This window comes from Neofelis nebulosa, chromosome 2 (assembly GCF_028018385.1).
Source record: "Neofelis nebulosa isolate mNeoNeb1 chromosome 2, mNeoNeb1.pri, whole genome shotgun sequence".
NCBI lineage: Eukaryota > Metazoa > Chordata > Mammalia > Carnivora > Felidae > Neofelis > Neofelis nebulosa.
This window is the reverse complement of record NC_080783.1, coordinates 63,824,905-63,846,220: the sequence shown is the minus strand read 5'-3', so window position 1 is coordinate 63,846,220 and position 21,316 is coordinate 63,824,905. Positions and strand designations below refer to the sequence as shown.

The 21,316-nt window shown below is 40.1% G+C and overlaps 1 protein-coding gene across 3 annotated transcripts in view; it reads right to left on the bottom strand.

The window, feature by feature from the left end:
* Positions 1-21,316, bottom strand: part of LRP2 (LDL receptor related protein 2) — a 199,159-nt gene that overhangs the window by 10,976 nt on the left and 166,867 nt on the right. For all 3 annotated transcript variants that reach the window (XM_058714866.1, XM_058714867.1, XM_058714868.1), the window contains 9 exons: positions 18,018-18,146; positions 13,360-13,491; positions 12,149-12,280; positions 9,820-9,963; positions 8,578-8,743; positions 6,796-6,924; positions 5,342-5,562; positions 4,366-4,542; positions 2,050-2,169 (listed from right to left, as the gene is read on the bottom strand). In XM_058714866.1, the coding sequence (XP_058570849.1) occupies positions 2,050-2,169; positions 4,366-4,542; positions 5,342-5,562; positions 6,796-6,924; positions 8,578-8,743; positions 9,820-9,963; positions 12,149-12,280; positions 13,360-13,491; positions 18,018-18,146 (1,350 nt within the window). The remainder of the gene's footprint in view (positions 1-2,049; positions 2,170-4,365; positions 4,543-5,341; positions 5,563-6,795; positions 6,925-8,577; positions 8,744-9,819; positions 9,964-12,148; positions 12,281-13,359; positions 13,492-18,017; positions 18,147-21,316) is intronic.

Below are 21,316 nucleotides of genomic sequence, written 5' to 3'. Positions count from 1 at the left end.
AGATACACAGATGCCTGATAGACAGCTGGTTAGAGATTTCCTATTTTTTAAGTCCTCCAACTTGCCCTTGCTCTGGGTCCCTGCTCCAGCTCAGCCCCCACGTACTCCTTGGAGGTGCCTGATGGGGCTGTTAGCGTTTTCATGTCTTATACCTAGAAGATGCTCAGTAAGTATCTGTCACATGTGCACTTATTTAAGGAGCTCAGATATCCTCCTGGCTCAGTCCCTCTATTTGAATCTCTACTCAAAGTTCATTTTATCACAGAGGCCTTCCCAGAGCTCTCTACCTAAAAGCCACCCAACTCCCACCCGACCCTCATCCCTCTTACCCTGCTTTCGTTTTCTCCTTTTGCTTTTACTATCTGACATTATACATTTGGGGAGGGGGGGCAGTCTCTATTTAGAATCTCTATTAGAATATAAGCTCAACAAAGGCAAGGGATCTGTTTTGTTCACTTTCATTATCTCCAGCACTTAGTACTTAGCCCATAGTAGGCTCTCAATAAATACTTATCAAATTAATTACTTAAAATGCCAAACTAAGACCCCATATGGAACAACTACCACCATTATCGTGCTTGCTTTGGTTAAAGTTCTTTTAAACAAGAATCTGACTATAATGCACTTGGCAAACAATGTAAATGAGGAAAGTAGTAGATGAAGTAACATCTTGGACAACACCGCCCATGAGTGCGAAATTGTGATAAATGTCAGAACCATCTGTCTACAGCATACAACAAATGTCAAAAGCTTGAAATTGTTTGGCTCAAAATATTACTAAATACTGTAATCTTGCCAATATTTCCCCCAGCCTCGGGATGAGAGTGGGGACAGGGGAAATGAAGCGGGAGTAGCTGTTTTTTGGTTCCTGCGTTCATTCTCTAAACCCGCCAACTTTTCCGGCTGGTTCAGAAAAGCCAAAAGTTGGTGCCTTGTTTAACCACTTGCTCCCCCTGGTGGCCACAGGTGGTTAAGCATAGCGTCATCAGCTAAAACTGAGGGAAGGGAACCATAAAATGGGCCACTAAAAAATAAAAACAAGGATGTGAGCCACAAAATGGGCTGCTAGCAAACAGGATGATTTTTTTAATGAGTATTATTAAGAATTGGATACTAGCCAGGGACACTAGTTATTCCCCAGGACTTATATATACTCCCTAATTTAAGAGTCACTGAAGAAAGGTCCTACTAGGCACAGATCATCCACAGCATTTGGGATGAGAAACAAAGCACTGCTTCCTTATTCCAGCCTCCAGCCTCCAACAATGTAAGGTGTCTTTTTTTTTTAATTTTTTTTTTTAACGTTTATTTATTTCTGAGACAGAGAGAGAGCATGAACAGGGGAGGGGCAGAGTGAGAGGGAGACACAGAATCTGAAAGAGGCTCCAGGCTCTGAGCTGTCAGCACAGAGCCTGACGCAGGACTCAAACTCACGGACCGTGAGATCATGACCTGAGCCGAAGTTGGACGCTTAACCGACCAAGCCACCCAGGCGCCCCGTAAGGTGTCTTTTTAAATGTACCTTTTTCATTTGTCAAAACTTTGAAATGAGCATGTGAGGAAAAGAGTGACCCTCCTCTCGCCCTCCCATCTGCACTGGATAAGGTCCCCCACCTCAGGAACCTGATTCCCCACTTGAGGAACCCCAATTAAAGCCAGATGGATTCTGGGGCAACAGACATCCAGTATGGAGGTAAAGAAAGGAGGCAGAGACCTTATTGAAAACCCACTCTTCCAAATATCCTTACAAAACAACACAGTGGTAGATTTGGGGGCACTGGATTTGTACCCTACAGATCCTAGCAAATAATTCTCAGCAATCACTGGAACACCAACTCTGTTTGGCTCCCTAAGTCCCACTCAGCTCTGTTCATATCTCCCCATCTCTCATCCCTCCTCTGAGCCACCCCCGCTCTATCCTGCAAAGGACCCAGCCACACGAGGATTTTTTCCAGGCTCCTGCAAGAAGAGAAGCACAAGTAGGGAAGCTACTGAAGAAGGCAGAAGAGCATTCCCAGGGCCCCATGGCTGTGCAGACAGCACCCCTACCTGCGTTACAATCAGTGGTGCTTCCTGCTATAAAGGTGGAGCCTTGGGGACAGGCACAGCTGTATCCTCCAGGTCTCAGGAGGCAGAGGTGACTGCAGACATTTTTGCAGCGGTTGGGCACTGGAAAGCACATGAGGACAGTGGTTAGGGTCTGAAGAGGGAATGAGTTCACCAACCAAAGATATGCCCATCAACTGAGTTGTGGCCCTGCCAGGTGACATCAAAGCCCAGCACTTCTAGGCCACATGGCACCTGGCTATTCACCTCATTTACATGACCGTCCCCATGGCACCCCATCAGAGTGGCACAGCCACCCTCCTACTTCTCACCATCCTACACTCACACTGTCTACTGGTCATCATTTATCTCCTCCCCGTCTCTGGCAGATTTGGAAGGTAGGTGTCCAGCCCACTGCACGACCACAAAAACTAATCAACGCAAAGCAATTTGAGATAGTTCAAAAGACCACAAAGACCCTATTATTATGTCAAGATTTGTCGTTACCTAAATTTGGATAGATCGTAATGTGTCCAAATTATATATTACATATGATTTCCACCCTACCCGCACAGGAGTACTTTCTTCAAGTACTTTCCTTACTTGAAAAACAAGGGAATTTAGACCTGTTATTATCAGAATCACCTGAGAGCTATGCACAACTACTGATGCCCAGTCACAGAAATTCAGATTTAAATTGGTCTAGGATGTTACAAGTGTTACCGTTAAAAGCTCCTCAAGTAATTCTAGAGTCATCTGAATTCTACCTTAGCATGTACTATGATTTCTCCAAGGTACAGATGATCTCTAAACTTCTTCTCAGACTAACATTCTGTGATCCTGATTCTCTGGCATCCGGTCTATAACTACGGACAAGGAAATGGCTATAAAATAATAAGCCATATTCCAAAGTCTCACTCAAAATCTGCCCCATTACCATTTCTTCAGCTCTCTAGAAAAGAGCTTTTCAAACTTGAATGTAATATAAACCACCTGGGGAATTTGATTGAAAAAGGCTGGGTGGGGCCTGAGAGACTTGCATGTCTCACCAGTGCTACTGGCCCACGGCCCATACTTGAGCAGGGCCTGGAGCAGGACTTCTCAAATGTGGTTCCTGAACCAGCAACATTGGCGTCAGTTGGGAATTTGTTAGAAATGCAAATTTTAGGCCACCTCAGGCATATTAAATCAGAAATCTCTCAGGTAGGGCCCAGCAATCTGTGTTCAACAAGCCCTCTAGATGATTATGATATATGCTAAAATCTGAGAACTACTGGTCCAGAGTAAATGTTAATCTGGCACAGCTTGGTCTAGATTTCTGGCCTACACAGCAATCAGCATTCTCCAAAGGGGGCCCAGCCAACTCCACTGACTCCTAGGTAGCCTTTTCTACAAAGGCCAGAGAGGGGGGCTCACCACATGTACCGTCCTCTCCCTTCTTGCCTTTAAAACTGCCCAGCACGAGAGCCCCAGGAGCATGGAGGACTTACAAGCTATTATACTGGTGGGGTTCCCTATATGTGAGATGAAAATAAAATCTAATTATAATTCTGGAGATTAACTAAAGTAACAAATGTCTGGGTCAACACTTGAAGAGAGAATCTGACTTATAGAGCTTAATAAAAGCCTATTTCCTTTCCTCACTTCAAAAATTTCCTTCCCTTTTATCTAGCTTGATTCAGTGGTGAAGGATGAATTAGAACACAGGTAACCTGGTGAAGCAGGACCCACAACTAAGAAAATGGGAGAGAGGGGAAGGGGTAGAAATGCATGACTGACAATTTTAAACTGAAGCTCACGTAGCTCAGGATAACTTAACTAGCCTGATGTTCACGAAACCCATTGTTACCCACCTGACACCTAGCAAGGGTTTGATGCCTACTGGATTCTGTGGCCTAAAAGTACATACTTGTAACTCCAAACAATGAGGGCCGAAAAAAATTTTTTTTCTTAAACAGGCTCCAAGCCCAGTGTGGAGGCCAACACAGGGGCTTGAACTCATGACCCTGAGATCAAGACCTGAGCTGAGATCAAGAGTTGGACATTTAACCAACTAAGCCACCCAGGCACCCCAGGACTGAAATATGTTTACTTCATATCTGCTGGTGTTGTATATAATTACATTTGACCGCCAATTTTATTTTTCTTTGGTCGAAATGGTTAAAACACACACACACACACACACACACACACACACACACCTTTCATGCACCAAGAGATCAGACTATTATAATCCACTACCATTTTCCAACAATATAGCCATTAATTTGAAATAAGATTTCTAGATAATGAGGAACATCTTACTCCAAGGGATGTTACCTGACCGATCGTATCTATGTTGATGGAAGATTCGAACTTGAGTGAGCCATGGGTTCACCATCAGCATTTTCTCCTTCTCGTCTTGCCCAAATTTATCTTGCTTCCATACTTCTCCCTTATTCTTAGATATCCAGTAAAACTGGCCTTCAAAGATGTCCAGGTTATATGGGTTCATTGCTGCTTACGCACAGAGGAAAAACCAAAACAAAGCAAGATAATTGAATAGAAAATTCCCTACCCCTCTTTTATGTCAGATGTCGTTATGCTTGAGTTATTCCCTAATTCAATGCCTTGAAAATCCAGGAACATTCAGGCAGACTTTCTGTACATGTGACCACAAAAGTGTGCTACTTTCGGAGATCAAGATGACAGACATTAAACTAGATTAATGTCTACTGGTTCATGCCAATTATAGAGTACTTGCTCGCTTTCAAGTTGCTGATTTGATTTTCTCTTTGGACAATAATTTGGATGGCAGAGATCCTTTTTTTTTTTTCTTTGAACATAAGATACCACTTATCAGGAAAAGCTGGTAGATACTGGATCGTTGCAGTTCTGCAGAAATCTGGATTAGAAAATAAAATGTTTCTCTCCTTCTAGATGTTTCCAGTTGTACATAATAAACAATTGAGCATAATAAAAACAAATAGGTCTAGAAATGGTTAGACATGGATTTCCATTGGTACACATGACTGTTGCCCCTATCAGGGCAACCTAATAGGAAACTTGGTTATTTCAATATCTGTTGCTAAGAGTGTCTTTTAAAAATTATGTTAAAAGGATAAAAACAAAACAAAACCTTAATTACTACTAATGGATTCATTTGCATTTAAATCAGCAGCTGGAAGCTGAGGGGAGCAGTATCTAAGAAAATATATCAATCGGTTCCTAAGATTCAGATTCCTTCTGGAGAAAATGGGCAGAGAATGGAAATATATTTATTATTTAACATGGTAAATTGTAACTCATTTCTAACCTGCATTTGCAACGATTCTTCTATCAGTCCCATCATGTTTTATACTTTCAATATTGTTCTCCTTGAAGTCACTCCAGTAGATCCGGTCATTGTTCAGATAATCAATAGTGAGGCCTGTTGGCCAACCAAGGTCCTCCTGCACCAGGATGTTCCGATGTTGTCCATCCATCCAAGCAGACTCGATTTTAGGTTCTCTGCCCCAGTCAGTCCAGTACATAAGCCTGTAATGGAAAGTTTCCTCTAGCGAGGCTTCTACACTGAAACAGAGCATGAACTTCCAAAAAGGAAATCAACTATTTTTCATTGAGATCTGGGTGCTAAGTGATGCTATTTTTATACTTTACTTTAGAAGAAAGGGAGAGAAAAGGAGGGGCCAGTGCATCTGTAGTCCTTCCTGAAAACTTCCTCAATAGAGATTGCCCAGCCCTGTCCAAGTATATACATTCAGACAATTTAAAATGTATAATGACAAAGCTGTTCATTCTTCATAAAGTATTTATTGAATGCCTATGTGTGAGCAGCACTGTCCTGTGTTCGACATGTATCAGAGAACAAAACAAGAATTCCTATTTTAAAATGGAGACCAGGGATTGCACCACCTCAAATACCTGGAAAAGACCAGGCAGGCAAAAAAAATGACTGGAGCACAGCAGTCATGAACATCAAGCGATGGTGAGAGCAAAGCCCTGTCTACAAGTTCCAGGCAATACTGCATCAAGGAAGGGATACCTAACTGGTGTTACCAGTTGTTCTGGTTTTTCAAGCCAAACATACAGCATAAAATTTGTGTGTGTGTGTGTGTGTGTGTGTGTGTGTGTTAGCAATTAAATTTAAAAAACCTTAAAGCTCTGTTTAGTTCAAGTAAAATATATCTGTGAGCCATATTCAGCTACCACTTTGCAGCCTCTAGTCTAAACCAATCACCAGGTATAAACCAATCCTTAAATTCTATTGAGAAATGTGTGGATTTTGGACAACTGGGCTATGGAAAACATTGTGGCCAGAGGCCTTCCCCTTACACAGTATCAGTCTGAAGCTTGGATGGTCCTAAAGATCTTTAGGGCATCTGAAATTAGTCATAGATGTCAATGCAAAAAGTTCAAAGTCAATTTCAGTACAATTAGGAAAAAATAATTAAAGATATAATTTCTTGAAAATCCAGTGGCAAATATCTAGAAAATGAAAGACTCCTTCAAGTACTGGGGTGCCTGGGTGGCTCAGTTAAGTGTCCAACTTGTTTAAGTTGGACACTTGGTTAAGTGTCCAACTCTTGATTTGGGCTCAGGCAGGTCATGATCTCACAGTGTATTGGGCTCTGCACTGATAGCGTGCAACCTGCTTGGGATTCTCCCCCTCTCTTTGTCCTCTGTCCCTCTCCTGCTGGCATTCTCTGTCTCTCTCATAATAAAATAAATAAACTTAAAAAAAAAAAAAGGACTCCTACAAGTACTTACCCTAGTTTGGGATTCACAACCACTGCAGCTGGTTGATCCAGTTGGGTGGAAATCAGCCACTTTGTGTACCTCCCATCAAGTTTAGCCACCTGGATCCGTTTACTCTTGGCATCTGACCAGTAAATATGCCTGAATTTAAAGGGACAAAGTTAAAAATCCAAAAAATCTAGACTGGTCATTTCGAGGGAAGAGGTTTGAAGATGAAAGCATTCAGTTTGGAAGCTGGGGCCAACAAGACAACCACTTAGATACTCATGATGAGAGCAGAGTCTCCCTCCATCAGGAATGCCCCCAATCTCTTCAGCCAAGGGAGCATCTTTGGAAAGTTACAAGTGGAAGAGTAAGGGATAGAGGGGACTCCTTCCTGATCAGCCAGGATCAGTGATGATGGTGGACATCACATCTGGCATTACTACGAGACATGTACTTTCCAGGTGGAAGTCACCAGGCATTGTTAAGCTGGTCCTTTAACTGCAACTGCCCTGTGAATCTGTTTCGATTCAACCAAGAGCCCCAGTGGAATTAATAGGAATCTGGCATCAGCTCCAATGAGCGGAAATAGCCTTTCCAAAATAATGAACTCAGCAAGGCCACCCTGCCCTATTTTCACTATTAGAGCTGCAGGTCTCAGTCTCTTACAAGCAGAAAGACTTTGTCAGCTTCTTCACTCGCTCTTTCATTAAGGCTGAGAAAGAAGCAAAACTTCACACATGAAGACAGATTTGCTACTGCCTGTTTGGTTTTCAGAAGGAAGTGCTACAGTCTATATAGTTTCAAGTTACTGACTCTCTGAGGCCTTGTTTCCTGACAAAAAATGCTGAAATGACTATCCTGATAGCCTGTGGGCACAGCAGGGACCTAATTAACTTCTTCAGAGATGTTCAAGTGTTCCAGGAGCATTAGACAGGTTTGTTAAAAGGTGAAAACTAATTTATGCTGCAAATGACTCTCATTCTCCCAGAGGTCGGCAACAAGCCCCTGAGACTCCCCTCTCAAACATTTTTTTCATTATTCATTCCTTTCCAAGGCCATGGGGGAGTCTATGAATGTGTGAGCTCTGATTCCAACATAATCACTTTCCCATAAATGCCACTCCAATGCAAGGCTCCTCCTCAAAAAAGGAGCTTATGAACTTTTCCACATCAGTTTGCATGTCATGAATCTGCCTGATGATAAACCTACTTAAGGCTCTTATTTAGAGATCATACAAAAGCTCTGGTTCTAGTCCCTGGGGCTCCAGGAGACCTAAAAGAGCAGAACAAAGCTGACACTGCTATTAACTCAACCCGAAGACTACACAGGAAAGTCAAATTTCCAATCTGTTCAGACAATACAGTCTGCTCAAAACACAAGATGTGGGTTGTTCCTCCTCAAAATAATTACCAGAGAAAAATGTCTCATCTCAACTGCCTTGCTGGTAGAATTGTGAGACTGTTCCATTTCTTCTAAAATGGATAGTGCTGCCATACTGGAAGTTAATTTTGGAATCCAAAATTCTGTCAGCAAGAAAGCTCTCCTAGATATAATACAAAGTCTTGACTTCAGTGCTTTCCCAAACTTTTTCATGGCATACATAGACTATAGGAAATGATACTGTCTATAGGACACCTTGGGGTAAGCAGAGGTGGTTGCTGGGGCTAGAGAAAGCCCAGGCATCAGCCAGCTGCACCAGCGCTGAGTGCACCCATATCTGGGTCAGCTTAACTCACGTGGTGTGACAAGCAGGAGGGAGATCTAGCCAGGAAAATAGAATTGACAAGAGGGGAACGTGGCTAAATTTACCTTCCAACCCAGTCCACTGCTAATCCGTCTGGCTGCATTATGTATTTCAGGTTCAGGTTAACCTTTGACACAAGATTATTAGTACCGGATTCAAAGTTGGGGATGTAGGCACGTTTAATAGCACCAAATTCAGAACCGTGGCCTAGCACAGTGTAATATATGACACCTGCAAGGCAAGACAAACAGGTGAGTTTCATGTTAAGAACATCAGGTAAGGGAGGAACTGGGGTCTAATCGGGTGGACTACTGTTCCTTCCTTGACATCTCTACTTCCTTATTGTTCCTATAAGACTAGTAATTCAATTACATATATCTGATCAAATTCAACACATTATACTTGAGCTACTAGCTACAAATACTTCAACTGATAGCTTATTGATACTGACTTAGCTGTCTCTATTTCAAGGTAACTTATTAAAATATATTTCAGTCAAGAGCCTATTTTCTCTCATTAGGATCAAGTTCTAGTTTCAAAAAAAAATGTATGGATAAACTAGGGGCAGACTATTCAATAACTGGCAGTAAAGGAGCTATGTAGACGAGAAATCCTATTTAGCATATAGACTACAGGATAGTGGATGGCAGGCATTTAAAAATCAAAGGAAGACTATGGCTTCCTAGGTATTTTCCATGCTTAAAAATTTTATTTTATTGTGTAAGTGTGAAAACACTACCATAAGAAATCTTACATTGCATTGTTATTGATAGTATGCAAAGCATTTTCACATGTTATCTCATAGTCAGGCAGACAAGAATACTGTTCTTATTTTACAGGTAAGAAATGGAGAATCAGAGAATTGTTACAATTATTTAAGGTGGTTTAGTAAAAGCATATATAAAACACTACGGGCTCATGAGTGAGTACTTATGGAACTGTGCCCAGGAAGAATTATAGAAGATGTCAGAGGAGGTGACATTTGAACTGAGTAGAAACGTTGAGTTTGAGTAGAAATTTTGAAAGGTACAGTGATGGGGAAGAACAGTCCCTACCTGAGCAAAGACAAAGAGATATGAGGTGGTCCTGAAAGGATAATCCCCAGAGATGGGAGAAGGTTTGGTTAGAAGTTGACAAAGTTTGGCTGGGACCCACCGTCATGCTAAGGCGTCCAGAACACGCTGGACAGGAGGAGCTCCCTCTTCCACTCATGCAACAAAATTCACTCATTGAAAAATAAATTCCCCAAAGTTCAACACCTTATAATTCAATTAATATCAATGACAGATGTGAAAGTTCATACTCACTGAGACCTATGCCCTCAGGATCCCAGTCATAATCAATAGCCTGAATACGTTCCTCGCCTTCAAGATAATCTGAGAACTTCTCAGATGAGAGATTATACTTTCGAATTCTCACATTTTCAGGCAGTAGCAACAAAGGAGGATTACCTGTAAATAAGACAAGGGCCTCTTTATCTGTTTGAATTCTATCTGAATTCTTTTTTGTATAAAGTAGATTTAAAATAGCAAGTATCCTCCCACCTTTAAAAAAAAAAATAAGTTTTAGGGGCGCCTGGGTGGCGCAGTCGGTTAAGCGTCCGACTTCAGCCAGGTCACGATCTCGCGGTCCGTGAGTTCGAGCCCCGCGTCGGGCTCTGGGCTGATGGCTCGGAGCCTGGAGCCTGTTTCCGATTCTGTGTCTCCCTCTCTCTCTGCCCCTCCCCCCGTTCATGTTCTGTCTCTCTCTGTCCCAAAAAGTAAAATAAAAAAAAAAAAAAAAAAAAAAACGTTGAAAAAAAAAATAAGTTTTTATAGAAATCTGACTATCTCTGCTAATCAGTAGAGCTAACTACCCAACTGGGTTGCCAGATCTGTAACAGTGGACATTCTTGCCTCCACTTTCAGGTGGAAAGCTAATATTTCTGCTAGGGATGTTATCAGTTCTTTATTCCTACCCACGGTGGGTGATGGTTTAGAACAGGGCAAGGCTGAGACCCCTAGACTGTGTCCTCTTTTCCACTGATTTTTTTTTTCTTTATTCACTGGCAATAAAACACAAGACTGTAGACAATCTCACAGAAGAAATACAATATGTATAGTGTTACTAAAAGTTTACCAGGAAGTCCTCATTCCTTACTCTTTACTGACAGAATTTATGATTGTTTTAGCAGGTAATCAGCTCCACAATTCAATTTATCTTCCAGCTAATGACAAAAACAGCTCATCCTTGTTCTTACCCAAAGCAGCTATTTCAATGGTTACTCATCTCGAAGTGCACTGTTTGAATTTTAAAATTTAATTTACTTGCAATAATATCAATCAAATCTCATTTAAGTAACTTTTGAAAGTTCACTTTATATATTTCCTCTGTCTTGACATTGTGCTTTATGTGACTACGAGAATTTATTTCAGTCGTCTCCTTAGTTAAACGACTTGAACATTTTTTTAATTTGCTGCCTAATTACCAGACCAACTGCTCAAATGCCTTTACTCTAGTTTTCACTCAATGTCAGGAAGGTTTGGGAGTAAAATATTTAAGTATGCTAATCAAATGTATGCTTTAAAAGCCCAATTTGGGCGCCTGGGTGGCGCAGTCGGTTAAGCGTCCGACTTCAGCCAGGTCACGATCTCGCGGTCCGTGAGTTCGAGCCCCGCGTCAGGCTCTGGGCTGATGGCTCGGAGCCTGGAGCCTGTTTCCGATTCTGTGTCTCCCTCTCTCTCTGCCCCTCCCCCGTTCATGCTCTGTCTCTCTCTGTCCCAAAAATAAATAAAAAACGTTGAAAAAAAATTTAGAAAAAAAAAATAAAAGCCCAATTTGTATAAAGAAATTGAACAGCCATTTTACTCTTAAATCTTAAAAATGTGATTTCCTTTTCAAGTTCTTTAAACTCCAGTACAAACTTCAAATTCAAATCTGTAAGACTTGTGAAGACCTATACCCTTCGACGGGGATATGCTGATTTTGGTCAGAACTCTGGAAATTTGGACTATATAATACTTCTGCCACACAGTCTTTCTCTTTTGTCATTTCTATCTAGTACTTATTACTGCTTTCTATCAGGCCTCTCAGATACTCGCATTAACCTAAAATGTAGAACAAATGGTTGAAATTATAAATGAGCCAGACTCTTTCTGTCTATGATCAGCAGTCCATGAACAGTAAAAAAAGAAATTACCAACAGAATGTCCTTGACTTGCCCCAACTGAATGAGACTATTTTTCATGAATTACAGGGTTCCCACACCTTAGTCTTAGAGTGGGAGCTGGAGGGTTTCATTAATTTCCTTCCGTTGACCACCACCCTATAAGCAAGCTTTTCTTGTGTAAATATTCTGGAAGGTGACATCTTGTCCACTTTTTGAAGTTTTTATCAAGGTGGACAAGATGCTAAGCCCAGAATAATAAACAATACCTGACTCTCATTTTAATTCCTACGTATTTGTTGTGGGATTGCAGTTACTGTCTTAATCTGGCAGGAGAGGAGAGAGAAGAGAGTGGATGGGTGTTGGAAGAGAAGTAGCTGGTGAATTAAAAATAAGACTGAGAGCCTAAAGCTTATTTTCTGGTATGTTGTACTCATCATCGTTTATTTCTCTAAAAGTCGATTGATCAATCCCAGCAGAACCCAGCATACCATCAGCTGCGCATCGTTTTCCATAGCGGTCACTCACAGACCTGAAGCCTTCGGCACAGGAACACTCATAACTTCCTTTGGTATTTTGGCAGTGCTGGGGACAAACCCCAAATTGCTCACATTCGTTGATGTCTGTAGATACAATAAAAGCAAATATGCACCATCTGCTCCCAACCATTCCTTAGAGACCCTGCTTCTGTTTAAATCCATACTCATAAACAATGCGGACTGAGAAAGCTGCAGACAAAAATAAGCCATGACACCATCATTTGTGGAACACTTACTAAGAGTCAGATGTGGTTTCACATGCCTCTGCTGTTTTTCCCTCATTTAGTCCTCCAGAGCGACTCTGCAATATGGACTATTCCTAAACCCAAAGTCCCAAAGCTGGGAAGCAATGAAGATGGGGTTCAACTGCAACAGTGCAGCTCTACAATAGCAGAATAAAATTTTCACTTTTGGAAAGCCGCTGTGTGTTGGTGTTGTTCAATTCCAGTTCCCTTGCCCTCACTAGCTTCAGGAAAGGGACTCATTCATTTGATTTTTTTTTTTTTTTTGATTGAGTTCTTAAGCCTCAGCTTCCAAAAGAACTGTCCCAATCATCTGAGTATGATACATCATGAGTTAGAAACAGAAAATTAAAATAAGAAAAGACACTTACAATCATACTCAGTCCTTACCATCTTGATAAGCTAGCTTCTAACCCCATACCTCAGAACTCACTTATGTTTGGCATAAGAAAGTGTATAACAAATATATGTTGTTGGACTTTGATGAAGAAAATAAAATTTGTGTTTATTTAAAAAAAAAAACGGGTCTCTCACACTGATACAATAAGCAGTCAGCATTACTGAAGTCTTACCGGTTCAGCAGACATTACTAAGGATGAGCTATCTGCCTAGCCATCTGCTAGGGATTGGCAAGATAGCATGGGAAAAAAGTAATCAGCATTCCTGAGTGTTGTTTTTTCATGTCCCAAGAAATTAGTGAGCAAAATCTTAACATCATCATTGGTTACGTACATCATGAATGTACAGTTTATACTCTCAGAACTGATCGTCACCCTCTAACAGTAAAATTACTGGTGCACTTAAGTATTTTCATGAGCAAGAACCAAGAGTTTGGCCCCATTAAGGGAATTCAACAGGGGTTTAATAAAAGGGAATGAGTGGAAAACCTAAAAAGTAGGAATTGTAGGAAATATACTCTACCATCACAGGAGTTCCTGTCCAAAATACTGGCTTTGAACCCAGGTCTACAGGAGCAGATAAAGCCTCCTTCACTTAACTGCGTACAATTTTGTTCGCATAGATTCTCCGCACATGATCTTTCTTTTCCTGTATCTGGAAAAATAATCTTAGTGTTACAAATGAAAGGTATAAAGACTTATCTATAGCCTATTATAGGACATCTCAAGATAACCCCTTTCCATAAGTCGTTGTAAAGGATTGAGGACCCCTGTATTCAAATATCTGGTAACACCCTGAATGCCACTTATACAAATGTATATAATGTTAGATTCTTGAGGCAATTTTTCCATTTTACTCATCACTGCCAGGCTTACCCTCAGGGCATCCAATTCCAGAGTCCAGAACTATGAAGTCAGAGGCTCTTTACAACTGTAACCATCTGTTCTGCTATTATATATATTTAGATATGTAATATCTGATATATATATTAGGATTAAGATATATAAAATGATATATGTAATATATATCCTATTATATGTGTAATAAAGGACACTGATACAGGTTAGAGCAACATAACAAATAGGAGGAAATTATAAAGTTATAAGAAGACCAACTGAGATATGTATACACATATATATCAAGTGTTGGCCAGTTATAAGTCATACCACTGCTATAAGAACCATAGAGTGGCCTGCATTAAAAGGAATTTTGCAACAACATATATGAACCCAGGACTTTAAAAATATTCAGACCCTATTATCCAGTTTTCCATGTTAGTACATTTTCCTTCAAAAAGAAATAAAAATGTGCACTATGATTTATTTAAGGATTATAAATTATTGATAATAAAATTTTGAAAACTTGAACAATTATGGTACACTGCATTTTATCAAATCTGAGTAAGCCACCACTGGTGCACTACTTTATGTAATACTAAAAAAGAAAAACTCTGGGACTTACACTATGGCATGTTATCAACTGAAGAATGATCCTTGTTTCAGAGATGTTAAAATGTGAAAATAAACATGCATCTTAGAATCAATGAGTTATGATTATCTACATGATGGATTGTTAGGCAATCACTCAAATTCATGATTTCAAATGATACTTTGACATGGGAAATATCTATAACAAAAATGGAGGGAAAGATTGTAACACTACATAAAGACTATGTATCTTTATTTTTTTTTTAATATTAATAATTTTTACACATACATGTGCAAAAAAAGACAACAGAAGTACACCAAACTTTAAGATTAGTTGTCTTTTAGGGGCGCCTGGGTGGCGCAGTCGGTTAAGCGTCCGACTTCAGCCAGGTCACGATCTCGCGGTCCGTGAGTTTGAGCCCCACGTCAGGCTCTGGGCTGATGGCTCGGAGCCTGGAGCCTGTTTCCGATTCTGTGTCTCCCTCTCTCTCTCTGCCCCTCCCCCATTCATGCTATGTCTCTCTCTGTCCCAAAAATTAAAAAAAAAAAACAAAACAAAACGTTGAAAAAAAAGATTAGTTGTCTTTTAGTTATAGGATTCAAGTGATGTTTACTTTTGATGGTTAATATTTATTTTCTTGGTTTTATAGCTTTCATAATACAAAAAAAAATTCAACAATAGTTCATTTTTATAGGGCTCGTATGAATGACTCTTGCTATCCCTACTGTTCTGGGGTCCAGATACTCCAGGGAAGACTTTTAATAACTCATACTCCATCCTCACAGTTCATTGTTCCTCATTGCCCTGAATTCTTGTCTCTGCCAATATCTGTCAAAGCCATCTGGCTTTCATTTGTGTATTATTGTAACTTTGCATCTTTTATCCTGAGTCTCCATCTAACCCTCAAACCCAGGTCTTACAGGGAAGCTGACAAAGATGAACATACCTAGTGAGAGACAATGGGGGAACCAGGGGTGGGAAGGGCGGTGGTTATCTCCATAAAGGATTCAATCTTTGTCTGCCTCTCAAATGAAATTCTCTTGGTCACAGGCTTCTGAATATTTTAGCCAAAGAGACTGTGGTATCTCCTGGCTCAGTCCTTTTAAAGCAAAATAGATTTGTATCTATCTGCCTCCTATAGCAGGTAATGAGGGTTCCTTAGGGTACAATGACTATTTAAGCATATGAGGTTTGAAATGACTAAAAGCATTGAGTTCAAAAAAGAAAAATAATCACAAAATAAAGTACCATGGTATTCAATGGAATGTTGCCATTGAAGTTCATACTTCAAAGCTATATACATGAACACCTTATAATAAAGGTCTTGTCTAGCTCTCAAGAACTACACATTGCTAAATAAGTCTATTCTGATTTTTTATTTTTTCTAGAGTCATGTCATTGTTTTGTCTTTCTAAGAATTTGGCCATTTCACCTAAGTAGTCTAATTTGCTGACATCAAGTTCCTCATAGTATTCCCTTTTAAATTTCTTTTAAATTTCTATAAGGTTGGTAGTGATGTCACCACTACAATGTTAATAAGTGTGACCTGTTTTTATTAATTTGGACAGCCCTAAGCTACACACATAACCTCTCTGGGTCTCATGTGTATAATTAGACTCTGTAATCTTCTGTGACTAAAGGTCCCGTGAAGTAAACATTTCTAGACCAATTGCCTCCTTGAGTGAGTTATACTCTTATGAAGCAATAGTCCTTCAAACAAGAGCAGAAACCATGTAACATTATAAGATTCTTCCTCAAATATGAGGAACTTATAACTTCTTTCATCTGAAAAGAATCACCATCTTACTCCACAAACAACAGATCTATCCAAAACCAAACATGACACTGTATTTATAATATAGGCACTCTATTTTCTATTTTATGAAGGAATAAGAACACTAAGCAGAGAAATAGCAAGTCAATCTACCTTTATGGGGCTAATTATTTTCTTTATACTTCAATGATGCTAGAAAAATACTAATGTCTTTCTCTCTTGATTTTAAAATATTTTTTAAAAAGCAAATATATGCCCTGAACACCTCAGGGATCCTGTTTAAAATTAAAAGGATTGCTTCTTGGCCTTTTGGCTAAGATCAAGTGTAAAATTAAAAAGAGAAGGAGAAAGAAGGGGAGAAAGGGAAAAGAAAAGAAAGGCGAGTAGATTAGTAGCACCTGAGAACTGATATTTTAAATAAGAATTCTATGTCTTAAATTATTGACCCACAGAAGACTGAATTCGTTATGACATATCCACTTAATACCTAAAAAAAAAAAAATGCTGCTTCCAAACCTAAATTAATGTTTATGCTACTTACTCCCTTTCAATAAAGGCTGCTTTTAATCAAATGTCTTTTGAATTAAAAGTACTGTGGTCTATTGTGAGCCTTTTACATGGCAACTAAAAGAGGAACTAATGTTTGACCCATGCCCAACTTGGAAATTCTCCAAACTCCTGGGACAGTTCACATGTCAGTTGTGGCACCAAATCTAGACTCAAATCTAACACCTAGTTTTGCAAATCCTGTCATGTTCATACTTTTTAAAATATTTCATCAAGTCACATTGTTATGTCAAAAACTCCAAGCCCCACTAGGAAGTGGGTAAAATAAAAGGCAAATCAACTCATTATGACCAGTTATTTACCCTCCTTTGTAACTCACACAGGAGAAAATTTGCAAGGAAATCCTTGGGATGCCTCAGGAAAGAGCATTTAAAGCCCAAGAAGTTGAAATCTTGTGGAACTAACTAGGATGATTAAGTCATGGGCTCCTAGAGTTTGAAGAACTTTCTTTCCTAGGAAGAAACGGAGGCCTGGAGAGGTCGGTTGATGATCAAAAGGGCACAGCTAGTGGCAGAGCAAACTAGAGGTCTTGTTGGGACTCACAGGACTATTCGAATCCTGCCTCTGCCACTCTGCATGACCTCAAGCAACGTCCTAATAAAGCTCTCTGAGATTATATAGACAGACATAGTAATAGCAACCCAATGGGGTTGACTTGAGTGACAAATTAGATAATGTATGTGCAAGAATTTCATAAGAGCTCTAAAGGACTAAAAAAGTGTAAATTATTAACATGTCATCCCAACATTTCCATCACAATATTGAACTAGAACCACCCATTGGTTGTGTTCATCATTCTTTTCCTACACAAATCCTCCCTCAACTTTAACAATAAAAATAAATGTTCCTTCCAAGGCTCCCTGTGACATCCCCATCTTTATCAACTCCCCTTAGAAGCTTTTCCCCTAAGTGCCAAAGGATACTGCATCTAGCTTATGGTCCAAAAGTATGCAGACTCATAAACGAAAAACAGCTTTCAGGTGCTGAGAGGCACCTAGTTGACGGGAGAAGGATGTGCTCTGCAGTTAGGTAGATCAGAATTGAAATTCCTGCTCAACCTCTTAACAGCAAAAAGGCATGGCCAGTTTTTTTAAACCTGTAACCCAGTTTCCTCATTAAAAATAAAAAAAAAAAAATTGAGGAAGAGAATAATACCTAGCTCATAGGATTGTTACAAGGGTGAAATAAGATAATCCATGTACTGTTTGGCACAATGTCTGGTACAGAGTAAATGTCTGGTACCAACGTCTGGTAGAGTGAAGGCTCAGTAACAGGTAGCTATGACTGCAGTTCAGAGCACAAATTAAATTAAAAAGAACTATGTGGTTATCATCTACTTTATGTTCTTGCATGCTTTCACTAGGTAAACCTGAGTTACTCCAATGAACTCTAGAAATAAATATTTACTTACTGCAACCTGTTTCATCAAAATGGTCACCACAGTCATCGACATCATCGCATACAAGATGTTGTGAAATGCAATGTCCGTTGCTGCACTTAAATTCATCTTCTCTACAAGGTCTAGAGGTCGAAGCTACACCTGTAATTCAAGAACAAAAGTTAAAGTCAAAGTCAAAACTTTCTCTTCTGTGCAACAAGATGCTTCCCTCTGTGGCAAAGATGGTTATTGTTCACAAATAAGCCTGTGCTTCCCCTACCTTTCCCAGTCCCCCCTGCAGTTATGTTGGGACCATGTGACTCGTTCTGGTCAATGGGCTATGAGTAGGAAGCGAGATATGTCACTGCTAGACTGAAACAAATAAAGCCCACGTGCCTCTCTGCTTTGACAACCTGGGAAGCCATGTGTTTTAGGTGGCCTAGTTACAAGATGGAGGAGGGTTGGGCAACCTACACAGGCCTTTACCTGGGTGAGAAGTAAGTCTTCATTAGGTTCACTGCTGAGAGTTTGAAATTTGTTGGGTGCAGCAGCTAGTATTAATTACCTTCAATCGTATATATATAAAGCGCTTCCATTATAAACAGGAGGCAAGCAATGAGGAAAGTGATATTGGAGGCAGGAAAGATGGAGACCCATATTATGCAATGGCAAAACATCTGGTAAAAGTGTGACTTGGGAAAAATCAGAAGGCAGACCAACTGCTCGATGAGCATGTCAATCTATGGAAAGAGGTTAGAAAACAGAATGTTAGTAGTGTGCATTCCTTGTCATTACCAGTTGGGCCAGATAGTATTAAGACAGAGAAAAGCTCAGGGAAGAACCAGATGATTTATAAGCAGAAATGAAATAAAATAAAGTCTAGATGCATGGGAAGAACTGACTGCATTTAGATCCCAAACAGTGAGATTCTGCTGTTTAGAAGTCATTGAGACAGAAAGACCCAGGAAAACCTGACTTGGATGAAATGACAGCCCATCTGTTTCTCTAGATGGCCTGAAGATAACTGATGATCATTTGAGACAAAGGTACATGGGGGAAACAAAGCAAAAAAAGAAAGCAGATTCAAAAACTATGTCTCAAAAGTGAGGTTCTTCACTTTTAGAAGTGACTGGAATCAAACAGATGAAAAGCCTGTCAATTTCCAGGAAATATATGACCAAGCAAACCAAAATACTCTGATGGGGACTCTAAAACCCATGGGCCTCCAAACCTACAAGCAGGGAGTGGCTGAAAGCTGTGCAGCTCCTAAAAAGGGCTTATTCTCTTGTTCCCTCTTCAACGAAGAGGGAAAAAGACAAGGAAATACTCCCAAGGGGTGGAGACAATGAGGGACAATAGACCCAGCGCTCCTCTTAGAGCAGAGCCATGGCCTCGTCAGTGAATTTCCTCCACTCCCCACTGTAGTGGCCTTCACAAAGTCTACATAGGGTAACCATACAGTTGAGAGTAAAAGGGTACTGTTAATAACTCCACCAGAGCAACAGACATAAATAAGGACTGCCATGCGCCAACATGTGTCACCTAGTGTCACCTGGTGTTTCAGAATTGCTATAGAGTGGTGAAGGCAGTAGATCTCTAATTCTTTCTTGCCCAGTGGGAATCTTTATTTCTATTATGCTTCCCCCTGATCCACCACTATCTGTTGGGGGCAAGGGGGACACAAATAAAACTTATTTATGGACCAAGGGGAACCGAATCTGGAATTGACAGCAGGGCTACAGCCTACCCGTCCAGGGCTCCTAGATTTCAGTTACTGAATGGGACTATGTACAGGGCTCCTAGATTTCAGTTACTGAATGGGACTATGAGTCACAACCCTTGGAGTGAGGGTGAGGGAGTTCTATGCATGGGAAGAAATGTGTAAACGGATTGTTACTGACATAAGGGTAAACTGTGGTGGAAATCATTGGTATTCAGTAAATATCCATGCACTTCCCTGGGCTTCCCAGTCCCCCTTGCAGTCATATTGGGGCCATGTGACCAGTTCCAACCAAATGACCTCAAGCACAAGCAACATCTATCATTTCCAGGCCCAGAAGATTAAGAACCTGTGTACCTCTTCCATTTCTCTCTTCTCCTGCCTCAGCAACCTCGAAGACTATGTGTTCCAGGTGGCATAATTACAGGACAGAGAACTGCCTGACCTTCATTGAACTTTAAATCAACCTCTGCAATCTTCAGCTATTGAAATTTGCAGTTTATCTGTTGTGATGGCAAGCCATGATTCCTTTAACTAACAATTTACTCTTTGGGAAGAGTTAAGTTTACAGCCCCTTTTATCCACTTTCAGATTTTCCCATGTGCTATAATTGTCTTGATCCATTTAAAAAAAAAAATGGCATTAACAGTAAGGGAAATGGAAAGGGAAGGGGGGTAGGGGGAAACTTGCCCAAAAATTTTTAAGTGTTTTATTTCTGGGTTTTCATTCTTTTGTTCTCTACCTCAAATAAACATAGCAACAATGTTATAACCATAGGTTAGCCTCTGCCAAAAGGCAAAAAAAAAACCAAAAACACATAAAATGGGTACAACTGGAGGACTGCAATAGTGTCAGTGTCCTCCCCAATGTCCCCTCCAGGATGAGAGCTGGCAGGGAGAATTCCAAGGCCACATCAATACAAGGGATGGAAAACAGAAAAATTAGCCATTTATGTCAATTTTCCCAAATAGTATCCTTTAAGGAAAAAATATAATTGGAGTCTGGGGAAATCATTTTCCTCGCTGACTTTTTCCTAAGTAAATTATCCAAAAAATTAATTAACTCTCCCATCCAATGAATAGATTTTAAAACATTCTCAAAATGGGGAAGCAGAGATTTTTTTCAATATCTAAAACATTAAATGCAGCCAGTTTGAAACTTCGATCTTAAAATAATCCCTTATTTTTCTCTTCTGAGAAATGAATTTTCATTTTAAAGATGCATGTAAGACAAGATCTGTTAACACCAGGGCTGCCTTATTTAACATGATCTTTTCAGTTGGACATTGAGAAGTTCACATGCCTAGCTTAGCAAGAAGTAACTCTAGGCTAAAAAGTAGCCAAACTTCATTTCTTTAAAACAAATAAACCATTAATTTGTGAAGTGCCAACCAGCAATTAGTGTTTGTTCTCATTTTAAGAGAAAAATAAAGGGGCGGGGGGGGGAAGCTTATTGAATATTTAAATGAAGACTGAATAATTAAGGGACTTGCTCAAATCAGACAGGAAAAAGCGGGCAGGGATGCATCTGAGTAACATGTAGGTTTATACGTCTGTAAACAACTGTCAACAGAGATCCACTGTCATAGGTCCAACTCGAGCCTCTACAGAAT